Consider the following 25,264-nt stretch of genomic DNA (forward strand, 5'->3'; position numbering starts at 1 on the left):
TTAACTCTTTGTATGGCCTGATAGGTTCACTTTACCCAGGGGATAATACACTATAGACCTGATATGATAATACCTTGTTTTTCCAAGCCAAGTTAGAGGCAGGGCTGAGTAGGGCAAAACCTAGTCTGTGATTTTAGTGGATAGCCTGACAGACAGTGTGGAAATTAGGATGTGCACAACCTACTCAGTTTCTACTTCATGATGTATTATGGAAATCTGGGTTACTGATTTATTAATTTTTTTTTTCTGGTTCACAAAAAATGCAAAATAGCAAATCTAATAAGTCAGGTTTTATGTGTAGTTTGGCCATGAAACAAACTTTTCTGAAATATGTAATGAAAAGTGACATCACACTCATCACTATCCTGTTTTAAATTTAAACTACCCTGCCTTGCATAATCAATTACTTACAGAAAATTGTAAAGCCCTTAAAATTCTGAAATGGTTTCTGGCATTTAATTATATAAGATTTTTGACCTGGCTAGGCAGATAATGTTAACACAGCTTTAATACTAAACAAGACTGAACATGTGTGTGCTTGACTTTTATTAAACTCCTACTGAAGAAACAGATTAATTGGAGGCTGATTCATTGGTGAACAGGCGTTAAAGACAGAAGGACCTTCTCACATTTTGTTCTGTTACCCAGGCTTATGCCATCTCAGGTTGGCAAGGAGATCCCAACTGTAGTGTTTTGAAATGTAACTGAAAGAAATTTTAGAATAACAGGTGCAAAAAAAAAAAAAAAAAGAAACCAAAAAGAAAAGAAAAAAAAAAAAAAGGATCCAACCCCCCTGATCCAACCCCTCTGTACACACACACACAAAAAAAAGAGGGAAAAAAAAAGTGAGTCATTTTCAAAATACTGTTCTGATTCCTTCCTATTCTCCTGTGCCAAATGACCACCTAACACCTCTCTGACACAGGTATTGCCCAGATAGGTTTTCATTAGTGATGTTAAAAGTGTAAATGGGATCATGGGAGCCAGCATCTGTCACGATGATTTCCTACATGATTATTACTTCTCCCCCGCCTTAGAACAATTTTTAAGAAGATGTGTACAAGCTGTGATTAAACCACTTCAGATTAAGCTCAAAGTAAATTGAAAAAGTCCTTCTTAAAGCTCTCATTTAACAGTGCTTTACATCCATCTGCAAAAATCAGAGCTTTGCTTGCGAGCACCCTCGGAATAGCCCACTTCCCACAAGGTAGCAGAGGTTAAAAATAAAATAGCAAGAAATCCGTGGCAAAGCACATGTGAGATTAACGGGGTGAAAGTACTGGAGTGGAGAGCTGTTTTCTTCTGTCTGAGCTCCTCGTTCTGTCGCACAACCCCCAGTCTGGAAATCTTAACACTGACACTTTTGTACAGATCGGTTTGTTAGCGATTTCAGATTTTAATTCAGCACCCTCGCTTGATTATTACTGACATTTCTTTTCTGTAATACCAGGAGAGAGAGAGAGAGAGAACGTGTATAAACAGATTTTTGCATGAACTAGGTGGTGGGCAATCTTGACATCAGCTCCCGAAACTCGAGAGAAATGCGTTTGCTTTCAAGGTGTATTTCTGGGATTAAAAAAAAGAAAAAAAAAAAAAAAAAGGAGATGTGATCTGGGAGGCTCAGCTGTGCTCTTTGGTAGCTCCAGGTGGAATGCTGCCGATTTCTGGGTGTTTGTGGGAAGCGGGAGACTCTCCTGCCTTTATTTGGTTCTTGTGTGAAAGTGGGAGAAATGAAAGTATTTTGACAATTACCCATTGAGCTTTTCACTTCATTCAAATCTGCGGCGCAGCGCTGAAGTTGGTGAGTGGGTGTGCAAGGGAGAAGCAGAAAAACAAAAACACGTACTATAAAAGCAGGCTGAAAGCTTGCACAGCCCCCTGCAAATTAAAATCCCTGCATTTAATAAAGTCCTAGGTTTTTAAACCATCTTTTCCTCTGTCTTCGTTACTCCTGAAAATTAAAGATACCGGTAAAAATTAACCTCTGAAATAAGTCATTTGGATTTAAATACATCATACAGCCTGATTTATGAAATGGTTTGGGTCTGTTATGTTTTGTGAATGTTTGTTTTCCCCTTTAGAATCCAAAATTGTAGAAACTAAATACCATTATGAAATTGTGAGCTGAATTACATTCTCTTACAGGTTTGTACGTACACTTATGCTTATAGTTGTGCAGCAATAGCAAAAAATATTTGGGGAATTATTATTACAGCTGTTTCCAGGATTAGGGGTAAAATACCCTTCTTTATGTTTTAGTTATTAGTTCATTATATCTGGCATTCTACAGGTAAAAACATCAAACCCTAAATTGAAAGCTAGGAAAAAAAAATACTAAAAGAAATGCATTTAAAACGAGATTCTTATCTAATATTGTAGCTCAGCATATTTTCTGGCTTTCTAAATATAATTTATGAACTGATTTTTCAGCTGTATATAATAAGTCCCTGAGCTGGATTACAAAAATTTAATATAAAATACAATACATGTAAAAGCAGTTTAAAAAAGGTATCTCCATGGCTATATATCATAATAAACTTTCTTAATATTTGCATTGCAACAGCTAATTTCTGATTTTTTTTTTCCTAGTGTAATAGAGCTAAAACACAATAGCTGAAAGGTGAACTTTTTTGTATTTCAGCATTCCCAGCCTGGTAAAACTGTTCCGCTTGCTACATGACATTATAAATATCAAGATTAGTTTCTTCTAAAATTACCAGTGCCAGCTGCATTCAGTTTCCCATGTTCTATAGTATTTTGTTACCAGTCTTCTCAGTTTAGTGTAAGGGGGTTAAAAATCAAATTAGTCACAAAAATCTCCAATATTAAAATCTGTTTATATGTTTCCCATGTATTTTAAATATTGTCCATAAATCTATTTGCCTTGCTGAATCAAATACTCCCACTGATATCACTGTTCTTCTTGTCTTTTAGCCCAGTATGCTCTTACCTTAACAAAAACCATTTTAATATCCTCCCTGGTAGTCAGCACCTACAATTTGGATAACTGACAATCATGAAATTATCTGTAGCAGTGACTGGTCTATTTGTGCCTGTAGATTTTTCAGGCATGAAGGCATAAATATCTACCTATAGCCATTCTTTAAAAAAACAATCCACTTCACTCCATTTTGACTGCAGTAGTCAAAGAATTTTCTAAGAATTTATTTGAATCATGATCTCTATTAGTACTGCAGCAGAAAGTAGCAATTTCTGCCGTCCTGAAGTCCTTGCAAAATCTTGCTTTTGAACCTGTGTGTATTTAAGTTCTTCAGCTGACATCCTTTCAGTCTGGGAATCTGACATACGGCCACTAAACCGGGATTAATTGAGCACTTCTGTGCAGTACAAAACATTCTTTATATATTGACAAATATTTCTAAAAAATGGATTGGTATTTTTGCTGTTAATTGTTTCATTACTGACCTTTACCTCTGTAGACATATGCAGTTTTCGTTTTTTTGGGAGAGACTTTCAAAATATTTTTTTTTTAAGTGTCCAATGCTCAGTGCTAGCAGTGACATTTTTACAGTCTATTCAGAAGCATATATTTCACTCTTTTGTATCTCATTTCTTTCTATTTATTTAAAACAACTTAGCATGGAAAATCTTGCAGATTTAAGTGACAGTGATGATGTACAATATGCATAAAATGAGCCTGTCCCTACTCGTGGTGTGTATTGCTAGGGACTCCATTGCAATATTTACAGTTAAACTAAACTTTTTCAAATGAAGCAAAATTGCATTTGTTTTGCAGATTTGCTCATCATTAAATGTGAAACATTTCACATTTGTCTTTTTGAGTAATTGGCTTTTTAAAATGATAAGGTGCTCTGAACACTTGTTATGTGGATAGGTCTGACGTTGTATCCCAGAAATCCATATGCCATACAGACAGAACAGAAGAAAGATATTCACAAGCATGTCACAGATTGGACTGAAGCAAGCCAAAAACCAAAGTGCCATGGCATTAACAATAGCACCAGATTTACTGTCACGATTGCAATCTGTGCTGTATCATAGACAGAAGGAGAACTTTTGATAGGTAACACCTCAGTGTTTTTTAAATCTTTTTGGCAAATTATCATTTTCATTATATTTTTGCCTGCCATATAATATTATTATAATGGTATTAAGTCACTCAGACACACACACACACACAAGCACACGCACAAAGTTTATTAGCCCTCAACAAAAGGGCTGATTTATTTCCCGTGCTAACTATTCCTCAACAAATAGGAAGGTATTTTATTAAAAATTAGCACGCATTTGAGGGCGAATCATCCCCAGAAGTAGCAGGGATTTTTCAAACAGGCACTAAGTTAATAGAATCTTGGTTAATAAAGTCTTAGTTAATAAAATCTTAGTTAATAAAGCTTATAAAGGTACAGAAAAAAGCCATATGCACCAAGAAAAGCTCAACAGCTCAGAAGTTTCAAAGTTTGAAGGCGGTAAAGAAGGAAAATTAGGGGGAAATATTTTTTTTCTGGGGCTCAGTCCCAACTGGCTGCATTTTCCCATTGCAGGCATGTAGATGTTTCTTTTTGACCATAAAATTGTACATTTTCTTCTCGTGTTAAAAAAAAAAAGCTGCATAAAGCAGATTTGGCAATACCATAATTCATGTTGAGCTCTGGTAAGTGCTGAAAAAGATTTACAAACTCACAGCTTGACACTGAGCCCACATGTTGGGTAGAGTAGAGAAAAAGCTCTAGAAATACTACATAGAGCTTCCTGGCAGCAAACAGAGAAACATCAGTCAATTGTTTCTCTGAATTGAAAGCCACCTTGGGACCTTGTTGAAAATAACATCTCTGCCTATCTTTTCTGCAGTTTAAATTACCTGACTGGGGGAGTTGTCCTGGGGCCATTCACAATAGGCTCTTTAGTGAAAGAAAAACACTGAAATTCTCACTTTATATGAATTATAGATTTGAAACACAGTTCACGTAGGAAATGAGAACGGCGAGAGCGCAGGCAAACCTACCTAAAAAAAAAGTTTGGGTTTTGGTACCTTCTTTGCGCCGGAAAAATACTTGTTTTATACTTTTTGAGCATCCTCTTCTGCAAGCCTTCATCTCAGATATCTCCCTTGTCTGAAATCATTGGAACTACTCATGTGAGAAACGGTTGCTTGCATAATTTAGCTCGGTACGTTGTACTTAAAACTATATTGGCAGTGTAGTTTGGGCTTGATATTCTTTGAAACGTTTCAAAGTTTACAGTGGTGCTGCTGCTGTGTTTTGCATTCGCTCCCATAAAATACTGTGTTGCCACAAAATGTTGTGGGAGCTTCATTTAAATACCATGAGCTGTGCACGCCTGCCTGGAGTCTGGGGAAAATCAGAAATTGCTTTAAATTTTGTTTGAAACCAACAGTAGTAAATTTTTAACAACTTTCTCTTTTTTTCTTTTTTTTTTTTTTTTCTCCCCCAGTTTCTTAAGGTTTGGCAAAGCATATGATGGTTTAGGTTCACTCCAGTTTGAGGGGAGCATCTAAATGTATCTCCAGTCTCCACTCATGCTGATGGAGACATCACTAAAGATAAATCATTATTAGCAGCAGCTCCATGTCCACTTTCCTGGACTTTTCTTGCTACTATGGTTTGTGTAGAAAGGAAACATGTGAAAGGGTTAAAGACCTAAAAGGTGAATCCTTTTTGAGGATGTTGCCATGAGTGACAGCATGTGGTTTTACCTGCTTCCCTCCCCCCAGGTATGAAAGGATGTTCAGGTATTTGATATTTTCTCCCAGACCTGGGACTGTTGCAATTTACCACTGTGGGAAGGGCAACTCCTTGAATAAACCTAATTGCAACTTTCCCTACCTGCTTGCAGAGCTTTACTATCTCTCTGATCTTCACTACCAGAGTCAATAATTTGTTTGAACAAGTTCTCCATCTAATCATTAACATGCTTAAAGCCTATAATGAGCTCTGTATCCATGCAAATGCATCTTTTTTAAGTGCTTCTGTAGATTTAAGGGCATTGTTTCCTTATAAAATGGAAATCAGAGATTTCCTCACATAAATGCTGCAGTCCTTAATAAGGGATGGATCAACAGCAACTTTCTAAGTTTACTTAATTTTACAGTAATTTTATCCTTATATTCTGTATTTGGGATATTTTTAAACAAGAGAAATAACACTTTTAAATCTGTATCAAATCAAATGCCTCAGATTTTCTTCAACCGCTCTTGTCTTCTTAGAGTTGTCAGTGAATGAACGGTTTCAATTCAGAAATTAAAGGCATTTATGAACAGATTTTTTTCAACTTTATCAGCTGCTGCTGAATTCTCATTGTATTGATATAATGATACTCCAAGATAAATAAAGAAATTTGGGACTTTAGCAATTTAAATAACGAGACAGGCAACCAGATTAAAATGGGGACCATTCACGCTCCGCGCGACAGCTCGGAGGACGCTGGCAGAAGAGTAACCAGCTCAGTGAAAAATCAGAAACTGTGATTGCTACTTAACACTGCAGCTTTTCACAGTAGCTCAGCACAAAGTTATTTAGCACAGGTGTTTCTGTAAGTCTGATACATTGGGAAAATTCACAAGGTTCTCCGGCTCTCTTGCTCCGTGTCGGCTGTGAAGTTGGTCCTGCGATGCAGCAAACGGGTTTCTTGTAGGAAATGGAGTGTAGAGGTAAATGAGCAAGTTCAAACGCAGGGACTGATCTAGATTCATTGGCTTGATTGTTAATTTTTGTAACGCTTGACAGTAGTGAGGTGAGTGACCTGTCATTGAGCAAAAGCAGCGAAAAACAGGGATGAGTTATCGTTCGGAGTTAAGCGTGAAACTAAGATCCTGTTCTCTCTGTCGATAAAAGCAGCTTTCCAAATAACGTGGGTATCAGTCCCCCTCCTTTGTTAAGCAAGGGTTTTGATAAATATTCACCTGTTTTCGTATTTCTCACTAGTTTCTTTGGACGTGGTGTACTTCTCTGCTATCAGCCTGTTGGTTTGCATTTCAACAAGAGATGAAATTGCTATAATTGAATTCCTAAACACCTAAACATTTCTCAGCATTTTTTTTTTTCTTTTATTTCTCAAGTTCTGGCAGTATCTAATTTATGGCTTAATTCTTTGTAAGGTCATCCTCTAAGTGAGGGACTTCTAGTTAATCTCAGACATTATGAACTTGGCTGTGATAGAGAATCAGTTCATCTGTTCTCAGAAAGAAAAGAGTGAGTTATGGGGATTGTTGGCAGTTGAAGACTAAGAGTTTAGCTGAAAGCTAGGTACAATTTCTTACATAGTTGTTATTTTTCTCTCATTATCTTCAAGGTATTTTGGCTGTGTTTTTACTAATATATCCGAAGTTTAAAAAAAACCATATTTTTTTGTGTTCTCCCAGTAGGTATATAAGACTATTACTGTAGGTTTGCTTCTAACAGTGAAGGAACCAATAGGTGGCAGGGAATTTTTTGTAGTTATTTTGGTTTTCTCCCCCTCTAATTCCTTGATGAGGCATTCTTTTCTCTAAGTTGGGCTGGAAGGTATAGCTTTCTTTTGCTGTTAGGCTTACAAGTGATAGCTAACTTTGTTTCTTGTGGTTCTGCTGTTAATTTACATGCAGCTCTTACTGACTGTCACTAACATATCTTTTGTTCCCTGAAATATTCGCTCTGTGAATAAATATAACTTTTCTGCTATTTTCTGCTCGGGCTGATTGGCTCATTTCACTCTTGTGACTGAAAACAGCTCAAGCACTCAGATTCTGCACGTTGCCTTTTGCTTAATGAAGTACCTTGCTGAATCAGGGCTACCGTGTTCCGGCAGATGAAAGGGAAGCACATAAGAAGCTGCACTGCCAGGTTCTGCTTTGAATGTTTTCCTTTTAATCAATTTTTAGACTTATTAGCATAGAGGATCATGGTTTTTGAGAAACAAATAAAAGCTTCGAGTCTGAGTCTTGAAAGCATTGGGAAATGTTAATGTAATTAGTTCTGTTTATAGTTCAAACTCGCTTGCGTGTCTCTGCTTAGACACGACTGGTAGAGTCTTCCAGCTCAGGTCTAATAAGTTAGTACCCCAGATCACTGGGAAATAACTTACCAGTTTCCTTTGTCAGAATCAAGAATCTGAGAGCATTCTTAATTATCTTAGTGGTAGAAGAACATTGAAAGCATTAGGTCATGGGTCAGAGTGTAACAAAACAACGGTAACAGAACGCTTTCAGAAACTTGAGTCTGGAATTCAAGTTTCCTTAAGACTTTTTCTGTTGCCTCTCAGTTTAATGCCTGTGCTGCTGATGGGGTGCTGGCTTTTGATTTGTCCTGTGCCGTAGAGTTTGGTGAGGCTGATAATGTATCCAGAATTTCGAACAACATGGTGAGGAGGGCAAGAAACGTGTGGGTCTGGGGTCTGTGAGGAGATGCTCTGGTCACAGCCCTTGTGCATCTGCACTTTGGGTTGCCGTATAACCACGAATCTCTTGGCACAGCATCCTCAGTGCTCAAATTAATAAGATGACACCTTTGGACAAGGAGGCCATAACGTGTTTTAAACCACTGCAGTTCTTAGCCATGGGTGCTGTACATTTACTAGTGGCAAGAAACGAAGCAACAATAATGGTGTTGGAGGGATTCAGATAAATATGGTTTTGTGGCACAGAGGACTCGGCCCCCAAATACCCGGCCATTCCTGGCCTTGATAGTTTTGTGTATTTTTAGCTTCTCTTATATTTAGATCCTGGAATTCCTGAACAAGCTGTCACCCCAAACCTGCATTGGCCCATACTGCATCATCCCAAAGCTTGCAATAGAAACAAATACCAGGCTTTCAGACACAGCATATTTAGAAAAGAGAGACAGAGTCTGCCAAATTCCCAAAATCCACTTCCCAATTCCCCTCACGAATAGCAGGAAATTACTTGTTATCAGTGGGTAATTCAACCACAAACGTTATTGATTATCCAACCTCAATCTTTACAGTCTTGATGGCCAAATATTTTACAATCATTCTCCCTATTTAAAACTAGAAGATGTGATTTTTATTTTGGAAAAATGGAGTTTTTCAAATTTTCTGCATGCCACATCACATTGTGGCGCGTCCCTCCAGATTGTCCAGTGTGATAGCCAGAAGCTTGACTGACAGATGTCAAAGTGTACATCACTTTCTAATACATGAGAAAAGCCTACATTATTAAAAAAAAATAAGTAGTCAGATGCTTGAAAAACTATACATATTTTTAAAATAATATATTTGCTTTTAATGTTTATTTGGTATATCCCAGTGCATACCAAAAACTCTAAGAACTACAGAGGAAGTACGTGTTTCTTATATTTTTTCCTAATTTCACTGTATTTCTTACAATTGCAGAATGTTGATCTAAGTAGGTTCTCTCCTTTCTGAGCTACATAGTCAGATGTATGAGTAGTTTTCCACCCTATGACCACTAGCTGACCGAATTCAGTTAGTTTAAGAAATTCCCTGAGTTCTGAGCTATATTCTCCCTTCATAGAAAAGTTCCCCTTAGACACCTATTGTGAAAAGATAATTTGATATTCTGGTTATGTGTTATTTTTAAATAACATTTTGAGTAACCTTCTGTCATTGCTAAATTACTACATAGAGCAGCTGATAAATTTAAAGGCCAGTGCAGTTCCAATGCTGCCAGTGCAGTTCCAGAATGACTAAATAAATATCCAAGGATCCTCCAGCTCTTGAAAACTGGTTTGAAACTATCACAACAATTTAGAGTTCAGATTACAAGTGTTTCTAATTTCAAAAGTTAGAAGATATTATTCTTTGAATATAACACTGTCTCCATACTATCTAAACTTAGAGTACTGCTTATCACTTGAAATAACTTCATTCATAAATGAAATAAATATCAAAACTATGTAAGAATGGTTTGGGAACTGCACTGGCACTCTTGAAGTGTTCAAGGCCAGGTTGGATGGAGCTCTGAGCAACCTGAAATAGATGATCTTTAAGGTCCCTTCCAACCCAACCCATTCTGTGATTCTATTATTTGAAATATCCATGTTCTTCTGTACTCAGTTTACAACATATTACCTCTGAAAGTTTTCTCACAAGGTTGTGACTCCTTGGAAACTAGAGCTCAGATAGGTGACAAAATGTGTTCACCTTTGTCCTGAAGCTCCACAGCATAATTTTTATCAAAGCGCTAATTTTTAAAAACAGAAATCTTTTCGGTTGTTGTAGTTGGAAATGTTTGTTTTCCGAAATGGATGTAATAGCCTTATTCAAAACACTTTTCATCCTGCTTAGCTTTTACTAATATTTACAAACAAATAAAGATGGAAAGAGGCAAACCCAAGATGTTATGCACTGTTTGCTCCCTGCATGCAAGGGAAGATAATAGCCAGTATCTTTTCCTGCCTGCACCACTTAGGAACTTGACACAGCTGGCAGAGTACGTGTTCAGATCATGGACCAACTTTGATGTTGTACATTGTTATTAAACAATAGCTGGCATGGCCATGCCACAGCAGGGTATTGCACTTACCGTTCAGCAGACCTGTTTTTATAGAAAGGGACCTCCTGCCTCTTTGCCCCAGGCCACAAAAACCTTTACTGCAGAGACGATGTATTGGATCTTAAGCAGTAGGAGGAACCTTGTGGTGTTGTATTGGCTTTTGGGAAGTTAGTAAAATAACATATACAGCTATTTTGGAAAATGACCGCATGTTCTACATGCTCACTACACAGAGATGTTCTGAGTCACAAGAAAAAAAAAAAAAAAAAAAAAAGGAAAAGAAGCTATCCAAATGAAAAGAAACTGGTAAATATAACAATGAAAATCCCATTCAGTAGTGCTGTTTCATCTCTAAGAGATGGTTTATTCAGCAGCGGGTACCAATCCCCACAAGAAACATCTGCTATCAGAGGATTTGCAGGTACACCTTTGTTCACTGCTCACTGAATTTGTGTCAGTATTATAATTCAGCAGGTTTCTGCTTTTCACACAGACCAGGATTAGCACTGACTTGGGCTGGAGGGCATTCAAGCTGCTGTTCTTCTTTTAGCTATATTTCTCTGTAAACATCTAATTGTTTCAAAAAGTGATGTACAGTATGCAAAAGCCTGAATTCAATGCAAATAAGCCTGTGCAGCTCTAATCTTAACAGGTGTTCTCATTAGTGTAAGTAGACAAGGAACGATTCTTGAAAGTTTTATAAACACTTATAATCATGGCCAAATACGTTACTATAAGTATAAAGATACTTATAGCAACATCTCTTTTTTCTTATTGTGCAATCTCAGCACTTATTAATAGGAGACATGTGTCCATAAATGGAATACTAAGAGCCAGTACTGGCTTCTTCCTGCAAATAATGTAGCTGTGAAATGCTCTGCTACTGATGAATAAATTTCTGGCTAAAATAAGAGTCCGCAAAATGAAATCTTTACACATAGCACATATATATTTTAAATATATATCTTTGCTTGCTCTGAAAGCAGAGCATTCATTCTCCCTTTGATATTTTTGTTTGTTGCAGGGACTTATCACTTTGAGTCTCACTCACATACATCATAAAGTGTTATAACATGCATATAAAATTGGACAGGAGGACCATTCATCACTAGGTATTGTCCAGCTGGTAAAACGAAGAAAGACAGGACTTCTCTGAGAAACCATTGCCAATATCTCTGTGTGTGGCTGTGTAATATACGGCTTCAGATTGCAAAGGCAATAACAGTAAAATATTACCCCAAGGAGAAAAGTAGCTTGCAGTAGGTATTCATACATCGCCTTTAGTCTTCGTCTGAGGACAAAATGTGCAATTGTCTATTCCCCGACTTCCCACTATGCACAGACACAACTGAGTTGTGTCTTAATTATGATCTCCTGCTTCTCCGCTTTTACCAGTTTTGGGGGTACTTACTTCTTGCTCCCCAGACTGGTGACTTCCATTCTCCCCTAACTTTTGCTTGAAGGCTGTCAGAAGTCCATCCACGCTGCCCCGTGGCGAGGGCAGCGCATCCATGGGGCTGGAGTGGAGGGGGGCAGGGGCAGGGGGAACACGGCAGGCTGAACACAAGTGGCTGACATCCAGGATGGTCATCTGCTGCCTGTCTCACATTTGCCTTTCTGGTCTTTACCCTCTGAAGGAAACCCCTGTTTTTCAGAGGCCAGTCTCAGTATTCCAACTGTCTCGTACAGGGCAGAATACCGGTGTGCCAAATCAGCAGGAAATACTTCCCAGTGCACTCCCTGGATGCTTGGCAGAGTACTTTCTCTTCTTTGCCTTCCCTTTTGCTCAAACAGCACGTGCTTTCTTCTCATGTACCTCCAAGGGTAGCAAGAAATAAGACCTGGACTGGTGGGTGTAAAAGGAAGGATGACAAGTTGTTCCTTGAAAACAGTGACATATCCTAGCTCCCCTGGACCTTTCCTCCTCCAGAGAAACTCAGCAGATCCCCAACCTGAGCTCCTTTTCAAATCCAAGAAGGAGTTTTGGTGTCTCAGGGCCTAATCAGATTGACTTGTGACCTTCTACTGGTTCAATATTTCCCATAAAAGCAATGAAAATCAGTTCTTCAACTGAGATTCTTCACAGCCAGGAAGGAAAGGAAAATTTTACTTTATAGTACAGAAAGAAGACTTGATTCTCTCCTTGCTACTATTAATGTAATTCATTTGTATACTAAGAGTTCATGGCACAGCAGAAGGGAAACTTTAGGCTCAAGGACTTTTTCTTCTTCTTAACTGTCCCAGAGTTCATTATTTTATTACTAAATTATGCTGAAGGCCTCAGTCCCAGGAATTCACCATATAAATTATCTGTTCTCCACTGGTGCAATATAGTTTTATTTAAAAATTTATTGTTTCTTGTAAGTTTGACCCCCAAATGTGAGACTGTAGAATCCATTTCAGAGCCACTGATGCGTATAATGCCAGCACCAGTTTAGTTTCACTAAAAAGCAACCTATTGTATATGAGAAGGTTGCTTTGACGTGATGGCCCCATAAAGGTTCCCAGAGAATGGGTGTGCAAATCAGTCATACCACAAGGCAACACAACTGAGGAAATATCCTATAAACATCTGGCAGCATTTGGTCTTACGATTTCTAATATGGCAGAAGTTGTGAAAACACGGGATCTGTTTGTTGCCTCTTTGCAATCCTTGGTTTTCACAGTCATTTTTACAGAGTCAGAAAAAACCGGGGTAATTAAAACATAAGGTTCAACATCTTTAGATATGTAGAACATTTTCTGTTGCCTAAAACAAATATTCCCAAAGAAAGTATAAAACATTTTTCTGACTTGCAAAGTTTTTGCAGTCTATCATTTAAATTACTTAAATAAAGGGAGCTTTACTACTCCCAAAAGCTGAGAATATAACACCCGCCATGCATATTAGCTTGATCTTTTTGACAGACCAGAAAAGTGTTTGTGTGTGCCAATTAAAACAAAAATGGATCCCTAGTGGCTTGTTCCTCACACAACTTCTGAAGACTGCTATCATTGTATGCCGGGGTAACCCTGGATAAGGCGGCTCTCCAAAGTAAACAAACTTTTCAAAACTTTCATGACAGATGGGGGTTACAAATGCATTTTAATAAGAGAGTTGCCAAAGCAACTTTTTTGCAATCAGCATATATTTACTTAACATCTAGCAACATTGGGAACACAAGGCAGATACTTTCTCACCAAATTTTTTAACAAATATCTTCCTTTTTTTTTTTTTTTTTTGAAAGATTGGTTGAAGACCTTTTCTCTCAAGCTGATATTTCCCCATCACTTCAATGTTAACTTTGCTCGACATCCAAAGGACTGCTAGATGGGTGAAGCCAGACTGTAATATGAGACAGACAATCTGCTTGATAATGAAATTTCTTTGGTAGTCATAAACATCTTAGAGTCCTTTAAGTAATTTAACTATCAGTATAACCATGACTACCTCTGTTTGATAGGCTGGATCATAGAATGGATACGTGATGCTGTACAAACATAATGCAGCTCAATACTGATCCTTTTTTTCCTTCTATTTCCATTTTTTTGCTATTAGACTCAGCTCACCACAGTGCAGCACAGAGGGATATTTTATTTATCCTTTCTGCTGCTCACTCATTCAGCATAAACATGGCCAAGAGACTGGATTATCTGTGAGAAAGAATTTAAGATCAACTTCCAGAAATGAAGTTAGACTTTTGACATATTTTTAAAAACTTGAATAGCTTGGTCCCCATTTAATTCAAATCCAGCTAATTAAACCACTAAGGAGCATAGTGTCTCCCAACTTTAATTAATTCTACTTCTACTGGGGGTGTGGACACATGAGTATATATGTTTTATGTGTTTATTCTCAAGTTATATTATATTCTAATGATTTTCTAAATTAATATTTAGAGAGAGAAAATTCCTAGTCTACCTTCTTTCTTTTTTTCATTTTTTTTTTAGTTTTCTTTTTGACTCTTTTCACAGCTTCCCTGTCCCATCCCTGGTGGCTACCATGCAGATGGAGATGTAGCATGTCCTGTGTTACATGGGCTGGGTGGATAGATCCCATCCAGCAAAATTCTCTCAGGAAAACAGAGAGAAAAGCCAAGATTCCTCTTCGTTGTGGGGAATCAGGTTGATTAACATGATCAGAAAAAAAATCACCACTTTGTGAGAGAGCAAGGTGAGATGAAGGGAGCAGTGGGAAGGCAGAAAAGTGTTAGCTTTGGAGCTAGAAATGCTCCAGCGACTCACATTTCCCTTTTTTTTCCCCTACACATATCAAGGGCAGCAATCCCAATGCACAGTGCAACAAGAGGAACACATTTTATTGAATTTCTGCACGCAGAGGTATCTGTCAATCCAAGTTTAAATCACTTAGTGTTCACCACAAGCTGTGTGAGTCCCAGGTGGCATCAAAATTTCAGTTTTCTGCACTGAATCTTGCACTGGATTAGCAACTGCTGAAGTTTCCACGCTCCAAAAGCATCCAATAATCCAACATTGAACCATTGGGGTAGGATATATGAAGCTTCACCCCAACAGTTCAGCGAGTTGAACAATGGCTCGTTTCAGTATTTGGCTGAAATAAGAACTGTGAGATGTTTTTTTGGTGGCCATGCATGAGCTACACATGAGCCACACACTTCCCAAGCTGCTCGCTCTGCTCCCTTTTGCTCACTGCAGGGTACAGACTAAGTTTTTTTGCTGCATTTCTCCTTCCTCACAGGATTCTTCACTTCCTGTGTTAAGGTTTGTTCTTGGCATTGTCTGAAAATAGTTCATCACTGCAAATAATAGTTCTGGCCACCAGAGATGCATAAGTACACTTTGAAGTGGGTGAATCAATAAGAGGGGTTTGAATTTTTTGTTTTGCTGTGTGAATTTATCGCCCCCACTCATATCTCCTCAGAGTGCCTATCAGTAGGATTGCTAAAATTGCCTCCATCCCTGTTCTGCAGCTAAAATAAATTTAAGAATGAATGTATCTATAGAAATGTATATTTGGTAGTGAACTAGAGGGATACCCTGAAGGAGACATTTTTCACAGCAGTCCTCAGACCTGACTTTGCAGGAAAACTATGGACAGAAGACCCTGGGCATACCTCATGGCACTTTTCTGTGATTTATCTCTTGTTTTACATTGGTATAAGCATACCCTGAAATGGAACAGTCTCTAAGACACGTTCCAAAAGGTGATCCAGGTGATCTGTAAAGGTTTGGAAGTCCTGGAGGAACACAGCCATGCTCTGCACTATAGTATGTCCCCATGCACAACCTAGTACAGGAAAAATATATAATTTGTAGGATTTTTAAGAACTGTTCATCCTGGGTAGTATTCAAAGTATATTTATATATTATAAAATGGTAAATGTATTAATTAGATTTAGTGTCCTTTATTTCTAAAGGCTACAAGGGTATCTTTCTGTTTAATAAAATAGGACCTTGTTGAACACCACCTTGGTACATCATTAGGGTGACATGCAAAAGAATCTCAGCCCTCCATTTGCAGCTTTATAAGGTGACGAGAGAAACCCTTAATAAGCCACAAATAGAATATCAGAAAAAGTGTTTCACACCTGTCCCTCTCACCACTTCCCACACGGTGTTGGCAGCCCAGCAGTGCAATGAATTTAGCACACATTTACCTGTGGTGAGCCTGTGTTTTCAGAGGATCAATGCTTAGCAGCAGGACAGTGTAAAACTACTGTGTGAGTGGATTCACCCTTTGAGGTAATTTTTCCAGTGTGCTGTAGCAACAATAGAGGGAATCCAGGCACCCTGGCTCTCCTATGACCAACCTGAAGGGCATGGCAAACCAGAGGGTTGATGTCAGTTGTCATTCCTCGTGGGTATTTATTGCTGACAGCAGCAGCGTCATTCTGCCTGGTAAGGTGATGCTAATTCCAGACTGTAGCCTTTGCAAAAATGATGGCACAGAGAGAGGGATTTCGGGAGGTATTTAAATAAGTGAAGTACCTGGCACAATGGAGTCTGGCAGCTCTAGATAGAGCACTTCATTTTCTTTTTTTTTTCACCCCCAGATTTGTCTTTCATTTGTTTCCCTGGCCTCTCTGTTTATTTCAGCAGTGCCTGACACAGGGATGGTGTGTTAACAGGCCTTAATACTGAACAATTTCTGCTTGTTGTTAGTTATACATCATTTAGGGCTGTGATCATAAATTGTTCAATCACAAGGTTTAGTCAAAACCAGCATTCTTCACTGATGTCTTTTCCCAAGGGTGTTGAAGATTTGATTGTTCAAAGTGCAAATATGGTTTAGCAATCCCTTCCAAGAGCCATTTATCAGAAATCCTAAGGAGGTAATATATAAAAGTGGGATAGAAAACCTGCACATTAAATGGGATTTACCAGCCAAAGCCTTTGGAACTGCTTGCCTGTGAATGACTGGAATGGAGCAGAACAAAGTCAATTACTGACTGTAATTAAGGAGTGGATGCATTTAAACTGTAGAGAGCAGTAGCAGTCTTCTTGAAACTGTCTAGTTACTCTGAAGATTAGTCTGAGGAAAGAAAGAAAAGGACTTGAACTATATCTTACAGAAAGTATATTTTAAATGAATTCTCTTCCCTCAATTCTATGATCTGTTTTTACAGATTTGCTCATAAAACACTGATAATATATGATTATCAAAATAACACATTCAGACAAAGAAACTTTCAACATGTATTTTGCTTTGGTCTTGTTAGCAATGGAGTATCTCTTTTGCATATCATACAGTGCAAATATTTATGCAGTGCTGAATACTTGTATTTTAATAAAGCCTGAATTTACTGAACGGAAGGCTGAACTATGTTGTGTCCTTTTTAAGCCTTCAAAATACAGTAAATCTAATTACATATGTTGCTCTTACTTTGAAAATGTTATTCCATTTTATAATTTTAATAATGATTTGTTTATACTGGGAGAGAGGCATTAGATTGAATTGTTGCCTGTGTTTAGTCTAATTCATATCGGCGTGTATACATTAATAAGTTGTGATACCATATCATACATTTTGAACTCAAGCCTTGCCGTGTGAGCTGGGCACAGAACTGGAGGTCAGATCTTTCTACTGCTCACCTTAAGTTGAATTTTGGCCTTTTATATCCTTTCTATAAAGGGAAGGGTGGGTGTGTGAGTAGTGATTAACACTGTGGCTGTGGACTAATAGGGGAATTAAAATTCCCCTAATAAATAACTGTCCCGTGTGCACGGGGAGCAATGGGGTGGCTGGAGTTTGCTGCTGATGGGTGCAGAAAGGACAGGACAGGACGAACATCTGCAGCCAGGCAGCCCCCGAGCCCGAGCCAGGGGACCATTCCCACATTCTCCGCAGTGCTCTCACAGGATGTCTCCTCTGGAGCTGCACTGACGGGATTTTCCTTAATGCTGATGACTTTGGAAACCTTCCTTGCAGGCATTTCCTCAATAAAGGCAGGGTTATAGGACAATTAATGAGACATTAAGCTGTTGTTTTGGTTTTTAGCTTTTTTTTCCTGGTAGTATTTCAGTTTTAAGGAAGATGCAGGGAGTACCCAGGCTGGTGAGGATCTGCTTTTTCTTTTTTGCTTCAGTAAAAACTCTTGACACAGGGGAGATGCAGTGAACAGTAGCACTTCATGTTGATGGATTTACATAAATAGGCTGTGCCAGGTCTTAATGGCTTTGCTCTGCTTTTCTTCAAAGTTTGGTCAGAAGGAAATCTCTATTGTCCACTGTGTTCAGTCATTCTCTGAAAAAAAACTGAATAGATTTTAGTCAATACCATGTTCCAGTGAACATCCCAATATGCAGACTAAACCTGCATCCACCAAACACTGAAACCCAGGAGTCCAATTCCCAAATGTGGATGTCACATTTCACACAAGCAACTCTTAATAACAACAAAATAATAAAAAAAAAAGACACTGGTTTCAGTGCTGGCAGGAGCTGAGCTGGTTTGGAGTGCGGGCAGGATGAGCTCCTGTCCCTTCCAAAACGTGGTGGGGTTGTAGCCCTTCATTCACCTGTCTGGAAACACAGAGAGCTGTTTTGTCCTGCTCGTGCTCTGTGGCCTCAAGGACCTGGAATTCTGAATAATTCTGGGGCAAAGCACTGCCCAGCTCTGTGCCTCAGTTTTTCCATCTGTAAAATGGTTGTTTCAACCTGTTGTGTGAAGTACCTGGAGATTTCCTCTGGTGAAATATAGATATAGATATGTAAAATAAAAAGTGATGTATCATTATTATCCCAGTGGTTTACAGAAGTTCAGACCAGCAGCACACACATGCATATTTCCACCAAATATTAGGTTAGGCAGCGAAACAGCATTATCAGGGGATTGAATGTTCTTTTGATAAATATTCCCAGTGAGTGGGTCAAAAATGTAAATCGACTTCTATTGAGACAAACTGGGGATTTTTTTTTTTTCATGATAAATGGGCTCCTAATTACTCTGCTGCAGCCATCTTTGATGGTAATTTTTCTTTTTTTTTTTTTTATGTGAAAGAGTGACATTATTAATTTTACCAAAATGCTTGGAAGTGGACTCTGGAATTTCAGGTGTACAATAAATGTGAAAATTCAAGAATAGTGGTACCAGACATAAAAATAATAATACTAAAATAGAAAAGGAAACTGCAAAGGACAGGAAATAATTCTCTCATTGCATTCATTTCTTTTCAGGGTGCTCTGATTTCATTTGAACTGTGTCTTGCCACGCTGAGTTTCCTGGCTTTCCTTAACTTTTGTCACATTCCCGTTATTTTTGCACTATTTGTGTTCGGTGGTTGCATTGCTGAGACAATATCTCGTTTGTTGTGACATATTCAGAACAGTTTTCAGACAGAGGTTCAAAACTCCTCAGTAACTCGGCACTCCAGTAGATAATTCCTGGTAAAAAGGAAGAGCATTTGGGGGAAATAGGAGGGAAAACAGAGGAAAATCATCTGTCTGGTGTGTGCCTTACTTACCTGTGTGTGTCCATGCCCTCCCCAGATCACGACAGTGTCAGGAAATGAGTTCCTCCTCCAGTCGGATATCGACTTTCTCATATTGGATTGGTTCCACGCTATCAAAAATGCAATTGACAGATTGGTATGTATTTGTTTTGGCTGTTACCTTTATTAATTAAGATGTAGCAATTTCAACTTCATTTGCTCAGGCATCTCCACAGGTTTTAGGCAGTCAGCAGCTAGCTAGACGTTCCCTTCTCTGAAGGACATAAAAACATGCATGCAAATCTCCTAAAAAATGTCAGATAAACAAGGTTGTTGCACAAAAATGTCATTTGATTCTTGCCTCGAAACGGAACGCTACATTTATTTCTCTGAAATAACAAGGACGTTGGCTTGCTGAGGGTTGTAAAAGCACACAAGCACTTAATAACTAATGAATTTCTGCTTTTTCTGTTTATGCAGCCTACAGTATATAATCTTCAATAGAACTATTAATACATTTGAGCCTTTTATGAATTTTTGTATTACTTATTCACAAGAATAACACTAGCAAATAATATTCCTTTGTAACTGATTGCTGTTATTCTCCCAGGAAGGCTGGGGGTTTTCTACCAGAAGTAAGCAGGGTTGCATTTTATTAAAACAGTTTTTAATTACCAAACCAGCTTCAGCTGTAGCTTTTTCTTTCTTTTTTTGCCACTCTCAGTACAAAATCCAAATGTCTTCCTCCTATCTCTGCCTGGTACAAGAACAATTATTTTTTTTTAGAGGGCACTGACTTTCCCTGTTCACTGCAGAATCTGGTGAGAGAAAAATATCCCCATTTCTTGCATTTTTCAGTGGTTTTGCTGCAGTGGAATTTGCAGCCTCTTTGAAAGGGTTAATCTGAACACAGCTACTGTTTCCTTAAAGAGCTACAAACATTCTATTACCCTGAGGCTATAATCAGCCAAGGAAAGTTTGATCTGATGATGTATGTCTTCATATTGTGCATTTCATTGGGTGTGTGAGGATATTGATATCCGACTGAAGATTTTGGGGTGGAGTTTTCCACGGAGAGTCAGAAAAAAAAAAAGAATTATTTTTTTTTTTGCATGTTATTCAGCTGAACATCTAATAGACTTGATTAAATATATATTTTTTTTTAGTGTAGCCATAGTAATATTGTGGCAGCAGAGCCCCAGCAGCTGGGGCAGGGCTGGTCCTGGCCGAGGTTCTGCCCTGCCGTGTGCGCAGGACAGGACGTCACCACCCAGCGCTCCGTGGCCACTTCATCCCTGTCATTTCAGCTCAGTTTTGAAACTTTGAACGAGTGTGGAAAGCCTGGCATCTCTTGGGGCTGTTGGGATGGCTAAATCTCACCTGACCAAGTGCCATGGGAAGAGACGTGGGTTTAGCTGAAACAGCAGCCCCTTTTTTCGTTTGTTCTTCTGCTTCTTGTCCCCGTTAATTTTAACTTTGTCTGCCAGTGAATTTGAGAAGGAGAGAAGCCCCCCAACTACTTCCTAAGCTTAAACCAGCAGAATTCAACCCCAAATTTGCAATGATATTTGAAACAATTGTGCTAGCAAGAATATTTACTGTAACTATCTAAATCAGAAAGGCAATTTAAACACCCTTCCTCTTTGCCAGCATTTGGAAGTAGCCTGCAATGTGGAAATAATTTTGGTCTCTAAAGCCTAAAGAAGCAGGCCTTTTGTTTTCCTCACTTAAATAGGAATTTATCTCAGAAATTAAGATCAGTCTGTCAGGGCCATAAAAGCTCTGCCATATGACAAATTTTGCATTACACTTTCCTTAAATTATATACTCCCTGCACACTTGCTCTGTGTGTGTCTGTGAGCTTCTGAACTGGCATTCTGGAATCTCTTGCTTCATTCTTACAAATAATAATTTTATTAAAAGCATACACATATGTATATATATATATATATTCTTTTCCCAGCCAAAAGAACAGAGAATTACATCGAGAAATTTGGAGTACAAACTCAGAAGATCCTCCAGCATCGAATTACTGAATAGCTTAGACACTGAATCCAAAGAGCCAAAGCCTGAACACAGAAAATCTTTAAGTAAGGCTTTTTTCTTTCCTCATTTTTCTTTCCTTTTTTTTTTTTTTTCTTTCCTTTTTAAATAACTATGCCATTATAGGCTAAGATAATTTTTATTACATACAGAATGTAAGGAAGATCACTGAGAATTTTAAAGCTGAATATGTTCTGTGCTGATATACATAACTTGCATTTAAGTAAAGACAGTTACTAGCTCCACACTTTTAAAGGGTGACACTCTCTCCTAAGCAAAATAAATTTGTTTAGGAGCAAAGACATTTATTTAAGCCATTTATTTTTAAAAATAAGCAACATGAGCCCTACGTTAATGGTCTGTTGCAGTTGCTTTGTTTCCATTTTAGTAAAATACCTCAAATTGCCAGAGTAATTTTGTCTGTTGTGTCTTTATACACTGAATTGCTGAAAGAATTGACATATCCTCCGCAGCCGACAATCAGTGATGTATCTATAATTTTATAGAAGATAAATTTCAGGGTTTGATGTTGGGTTTTGTCAGTGTGATTAGCAAAGAAAGTGATCTAAAACTGGCAGGGCTGTGCTTTTACTCCACTGAAAAGACTTTCCTTTCCCAGCTTGTGCCGAGATGCTTGTGACATCGTGGGCAGCAGCCGCAGGAGCTGCTGCTGCTGACCCTGAATCACACACTCAGCAATTTTTTAATTTCACCCTCTGCCTTGAATTTTTCCTTTTCCTTTCTTTGTTTGGCGGGAGATTCACATCCAGCTCCCAATGGCAGCGCCGTGACAGCTTCAGACTGGCAGGCTGGTACGAGGTACCTATAGGTACCGAAGGGCTGTGCAGGAATTTGCCTCCACACATTTCAGCGTAGGATCAAAGCCTGAGATGTTAAGAAAAGGGCTGCACTAAAAAGGCCCAACATGGCTATTTTTAATGATAATTATCCACACAATCATAAATATATGCACACATGCGTGCGCGTACACACAAACAGAGACTCATTAAATAGTCTCTTTTTTGCAGATCACAGATTCTTGTTGTTGTTTTCCTATTATCTTGGAGGTTTGTTTCTTTTTTTTTTTTAAGTTTTTTTTTTTTCTTCATGTTATAAAATATAAAGTAGCCTGAATGTAGCTTGTGAAAAATTGTCCCAATATCTTTGTACTGGGTGTTACGTTGCATTTCTCGGAGGAAGAAAAATAAGACTGAGAATATAGTGAGTTCTGAGGGTCTGATTCTGTTCTTATTGTATCTAATAGCAAAATGCCCATAAACTGTCTCAGCACTCGGGGAATTTTTATTTATTTATTTAGACTTCTCACATATCTTTAAATGATAATTTGTCAGACAAAACAGAAAAAGTGACTATGAGCAGTGACAGAGACTTAGTCTATGTTTCTTTTCAAACCTTAGAGAATCCTGAATAACCTCCGTTTTGTTAAAGGCTATTTAAAATATTAAAAAAATGTGAAAATATCTGCTGTGAAATCTCACTGAATCGAAGCTTGCATTTAAATACCGTAGATTGGATTGCTTCTAAAATATGTATTCAGAACTTTTTTTTTTTTTTTTGGCCCCTTGAGATCAAGCAATTATGTGGAATTAGAAAAATCATATTATTCACTTACTTATTAGTAGTCTAAGCACAAACTGTATTGTCAGTTTTCTGCCTTTGGCTTTCTGTGCCCTTAATGTTCACACAAGTATCGTAGCCAGAATTATCGGCAGCTAGAGCCAAAATTGCTTTAAAAAGGCATGAGAACTGGTAATGACACATTGTTAGCAGTTAACAGGTGGTCGTTTCATTGTCCAGTTTGACTGCAGAGCACAAAGATATGTGCAATATCTGCAAGCGTGTTTATAAAGTTCTCACAAAGTTTAACGATTTTATAATTTTATAGTGCTCTTACATTATTGACTATTGCCAATGCCAAATCCAAACAAAGGAGGTTTTTTAACGATGGCTTAAGACTCCAGTTTAATGCAGAAGATGAGTAACTGATGTGTTAGAAGCCCACTCCCCCTGCCCTGATAACCTGTAGTGGAATATTCAGACAGTTCAGACTCATTTGTGTTTACCTTCTCTACACTTTAAGGGCTGGAAAAAAATGTCCAGTTTTAGACTTGATATTGCTGCATCATTGCTTTTTTTTCTTTTAGCAGCACAAGTATGTAAAGAACAGGTATATTCTAAGCAAAGCACTTCAGTAATTTACTCCTTAATTTAAAACTGGGGAGACTGCCCCTAGAGACTTAGTAGCAGGAATTTACTTTTTATGTCTAATCCTAATTGCTTCTGCTTACACTACAAGGACAAATGGTAATTCTCTGTTATGCTCTTGGAGCTGTAGACACTGATTTCTCTGAAAATTGGGCTTAAACTGCCAGGCTTAATTTCCAAAGTTCACAGAGTGGCTGTCCTCTTGGTCACGCAGCTTTTCAGTGGCTTCTCATCCAGTTTGGTTTCAACTCATGTTCCAATTGAAGTTTTCTTGAGCTAAGAAGAAACCAAGGATGGCCTTGGGGAGCATTTCCAAAATATGTAAAGCCAGGAGCTTGTTCTCAAATACATGGAGAGAGATGACTCTTTATTTTATGGTGCCAACTATTTCACTGATTTAATTTATGCAGCTAATGCTGGGTCAGAAAGAACGTGGTTTTCATTCCAGCAGCCTCTCCCATTAGAAGAAGTACACGTTTGGTGCAAGGAGACTGCCTCGCAGCACCTCTCCTTTTAATGCAAACAAATGTTGTTCTAATTTTAAAAATTAGTGTCAGACTTCATAATTTCCAAGTAATTCAGTTATCATTTAGACCATAGGGGTTTTTTTGTTTGTTTGTTTGCTTTTCTCCTAAGTTTGCCAAAAAACCCCTCTTAATTAGTACCAATTATAATTGGGTCTGCTGGTAGGTGGTCTGCCACGTTAATTTTACACCACATGAAACCAGGCACCTGGGTGAGACTGAAAGCAAAAATGCTGTCATGGTGCATGGAAAGTAGAGGAAGGATCTGGGATGTAGGGAAAAGTTTTGTGCATCACAAGATTCCCAGAAATTACTCATCTCTACAAAAAGCAGGGGTCCTTACTGTATCTGTGGTCTAGAGGACTTGTTAGGACAGTTGTGTTGAGGGTAATGAAACCAACTCCACACTCTCCACTAAGAGAATTTCTTTTCTTGCCCACGGTCGTGTCACGTTTTGCGTCATCTGAGCCATTTTTGGCCACCATCTGGGAATTCTGTCACTCAGGAGGGACCTCTTGTGGAAGAGCCCGGGCTGGAGTTGCTATCGATTGTTAGAGGGGATCAATTCCCCTTCTACTCCCCCTTTCCTGGATGGAAACAAACAGCTCCGCAGTAGGAAGAGTGCCCTTTGGCTACTGTATCAATCTGAGGGCTGCTCTTGTCAAAATGCACAATCACAAGCTTGATAATGCAATCCATTCCCAAAGCACTATATTTCCAACCTGTTCTCCATCATTTCCTTATGGCGTCACATTTACTCAGTTCATCACATTCTTATTAATATTTTAGGTTTCCTTGAAAGTGATGGAATTCTATTTTTATTACAAAAGCAACAAGAATAAATACTAATTGTTGTCAGTTATTTCCTTATGTAGTGGGAACAGTAATCTGTTCCTCAGCTTTAAGTTGCCAAAGCAAAATAATGAAATATTTTAGACATTTAAAAAAATCTGTGATATTAGATAAATGCAATTTGATCTCCTTGTTTGCCACATAAAAGCTGGAACTGCCTGAATTGATAAGATTGAATTGCATTATTTTTATTGTTTCTACTCGCATATTTTTTCCTTATCTTCATGAACCCTTTAGTTAAAACCCAGTGGTTAGTCATGCATCCCTTGCAAAGG

The 25,264-nt window shown here is 38.2% G+C and overlaps 1 protein-coding gene across 4 annotated transcripts in view; it reads left to right on the plus strand.

The window, feature by feature from the left end:
* Positions 1-25,264, plus strand: part of ARHGAP15 (Rho GTPase activating protein 15) — a 334,404-nt gene that overhangs the window by 151,985 nt on the left and 157,155 nt on the right. For all 4 annotated transcript variants that reach the window (XM_050339915.1, XM_050339913.1, XM_050339914.1 and 1 more), the window contains 2 exons: positions 19,403-19,501; positions 21,308-21,434. In XM_050339915.1, the coding sequence (XP_050195872.1) occupies positions 19,403-19,501; positions 21,308-21,434 (226 nt within the window). The remainder of the gene's footprint in view (positions 1-19,402; positions 19,502-21,307; positions 21,435-25,264) is intronic.

This window comes from Myiozetetes cayanensis, unplaced genomic scaffold, assembly GCF_022539395.1.
Source record: "Myiozetetes cayanensis isolate MyiCay16 unplaced genomic scaffold, myiCay2020 scf9, whole genome shotgun sequence".
NCBI lineage: Eukaryota > Metazoa > Chordata > Aves > Passeriformes > Tyrannidae > Myiozetetes > Myiozetetes cayanensis.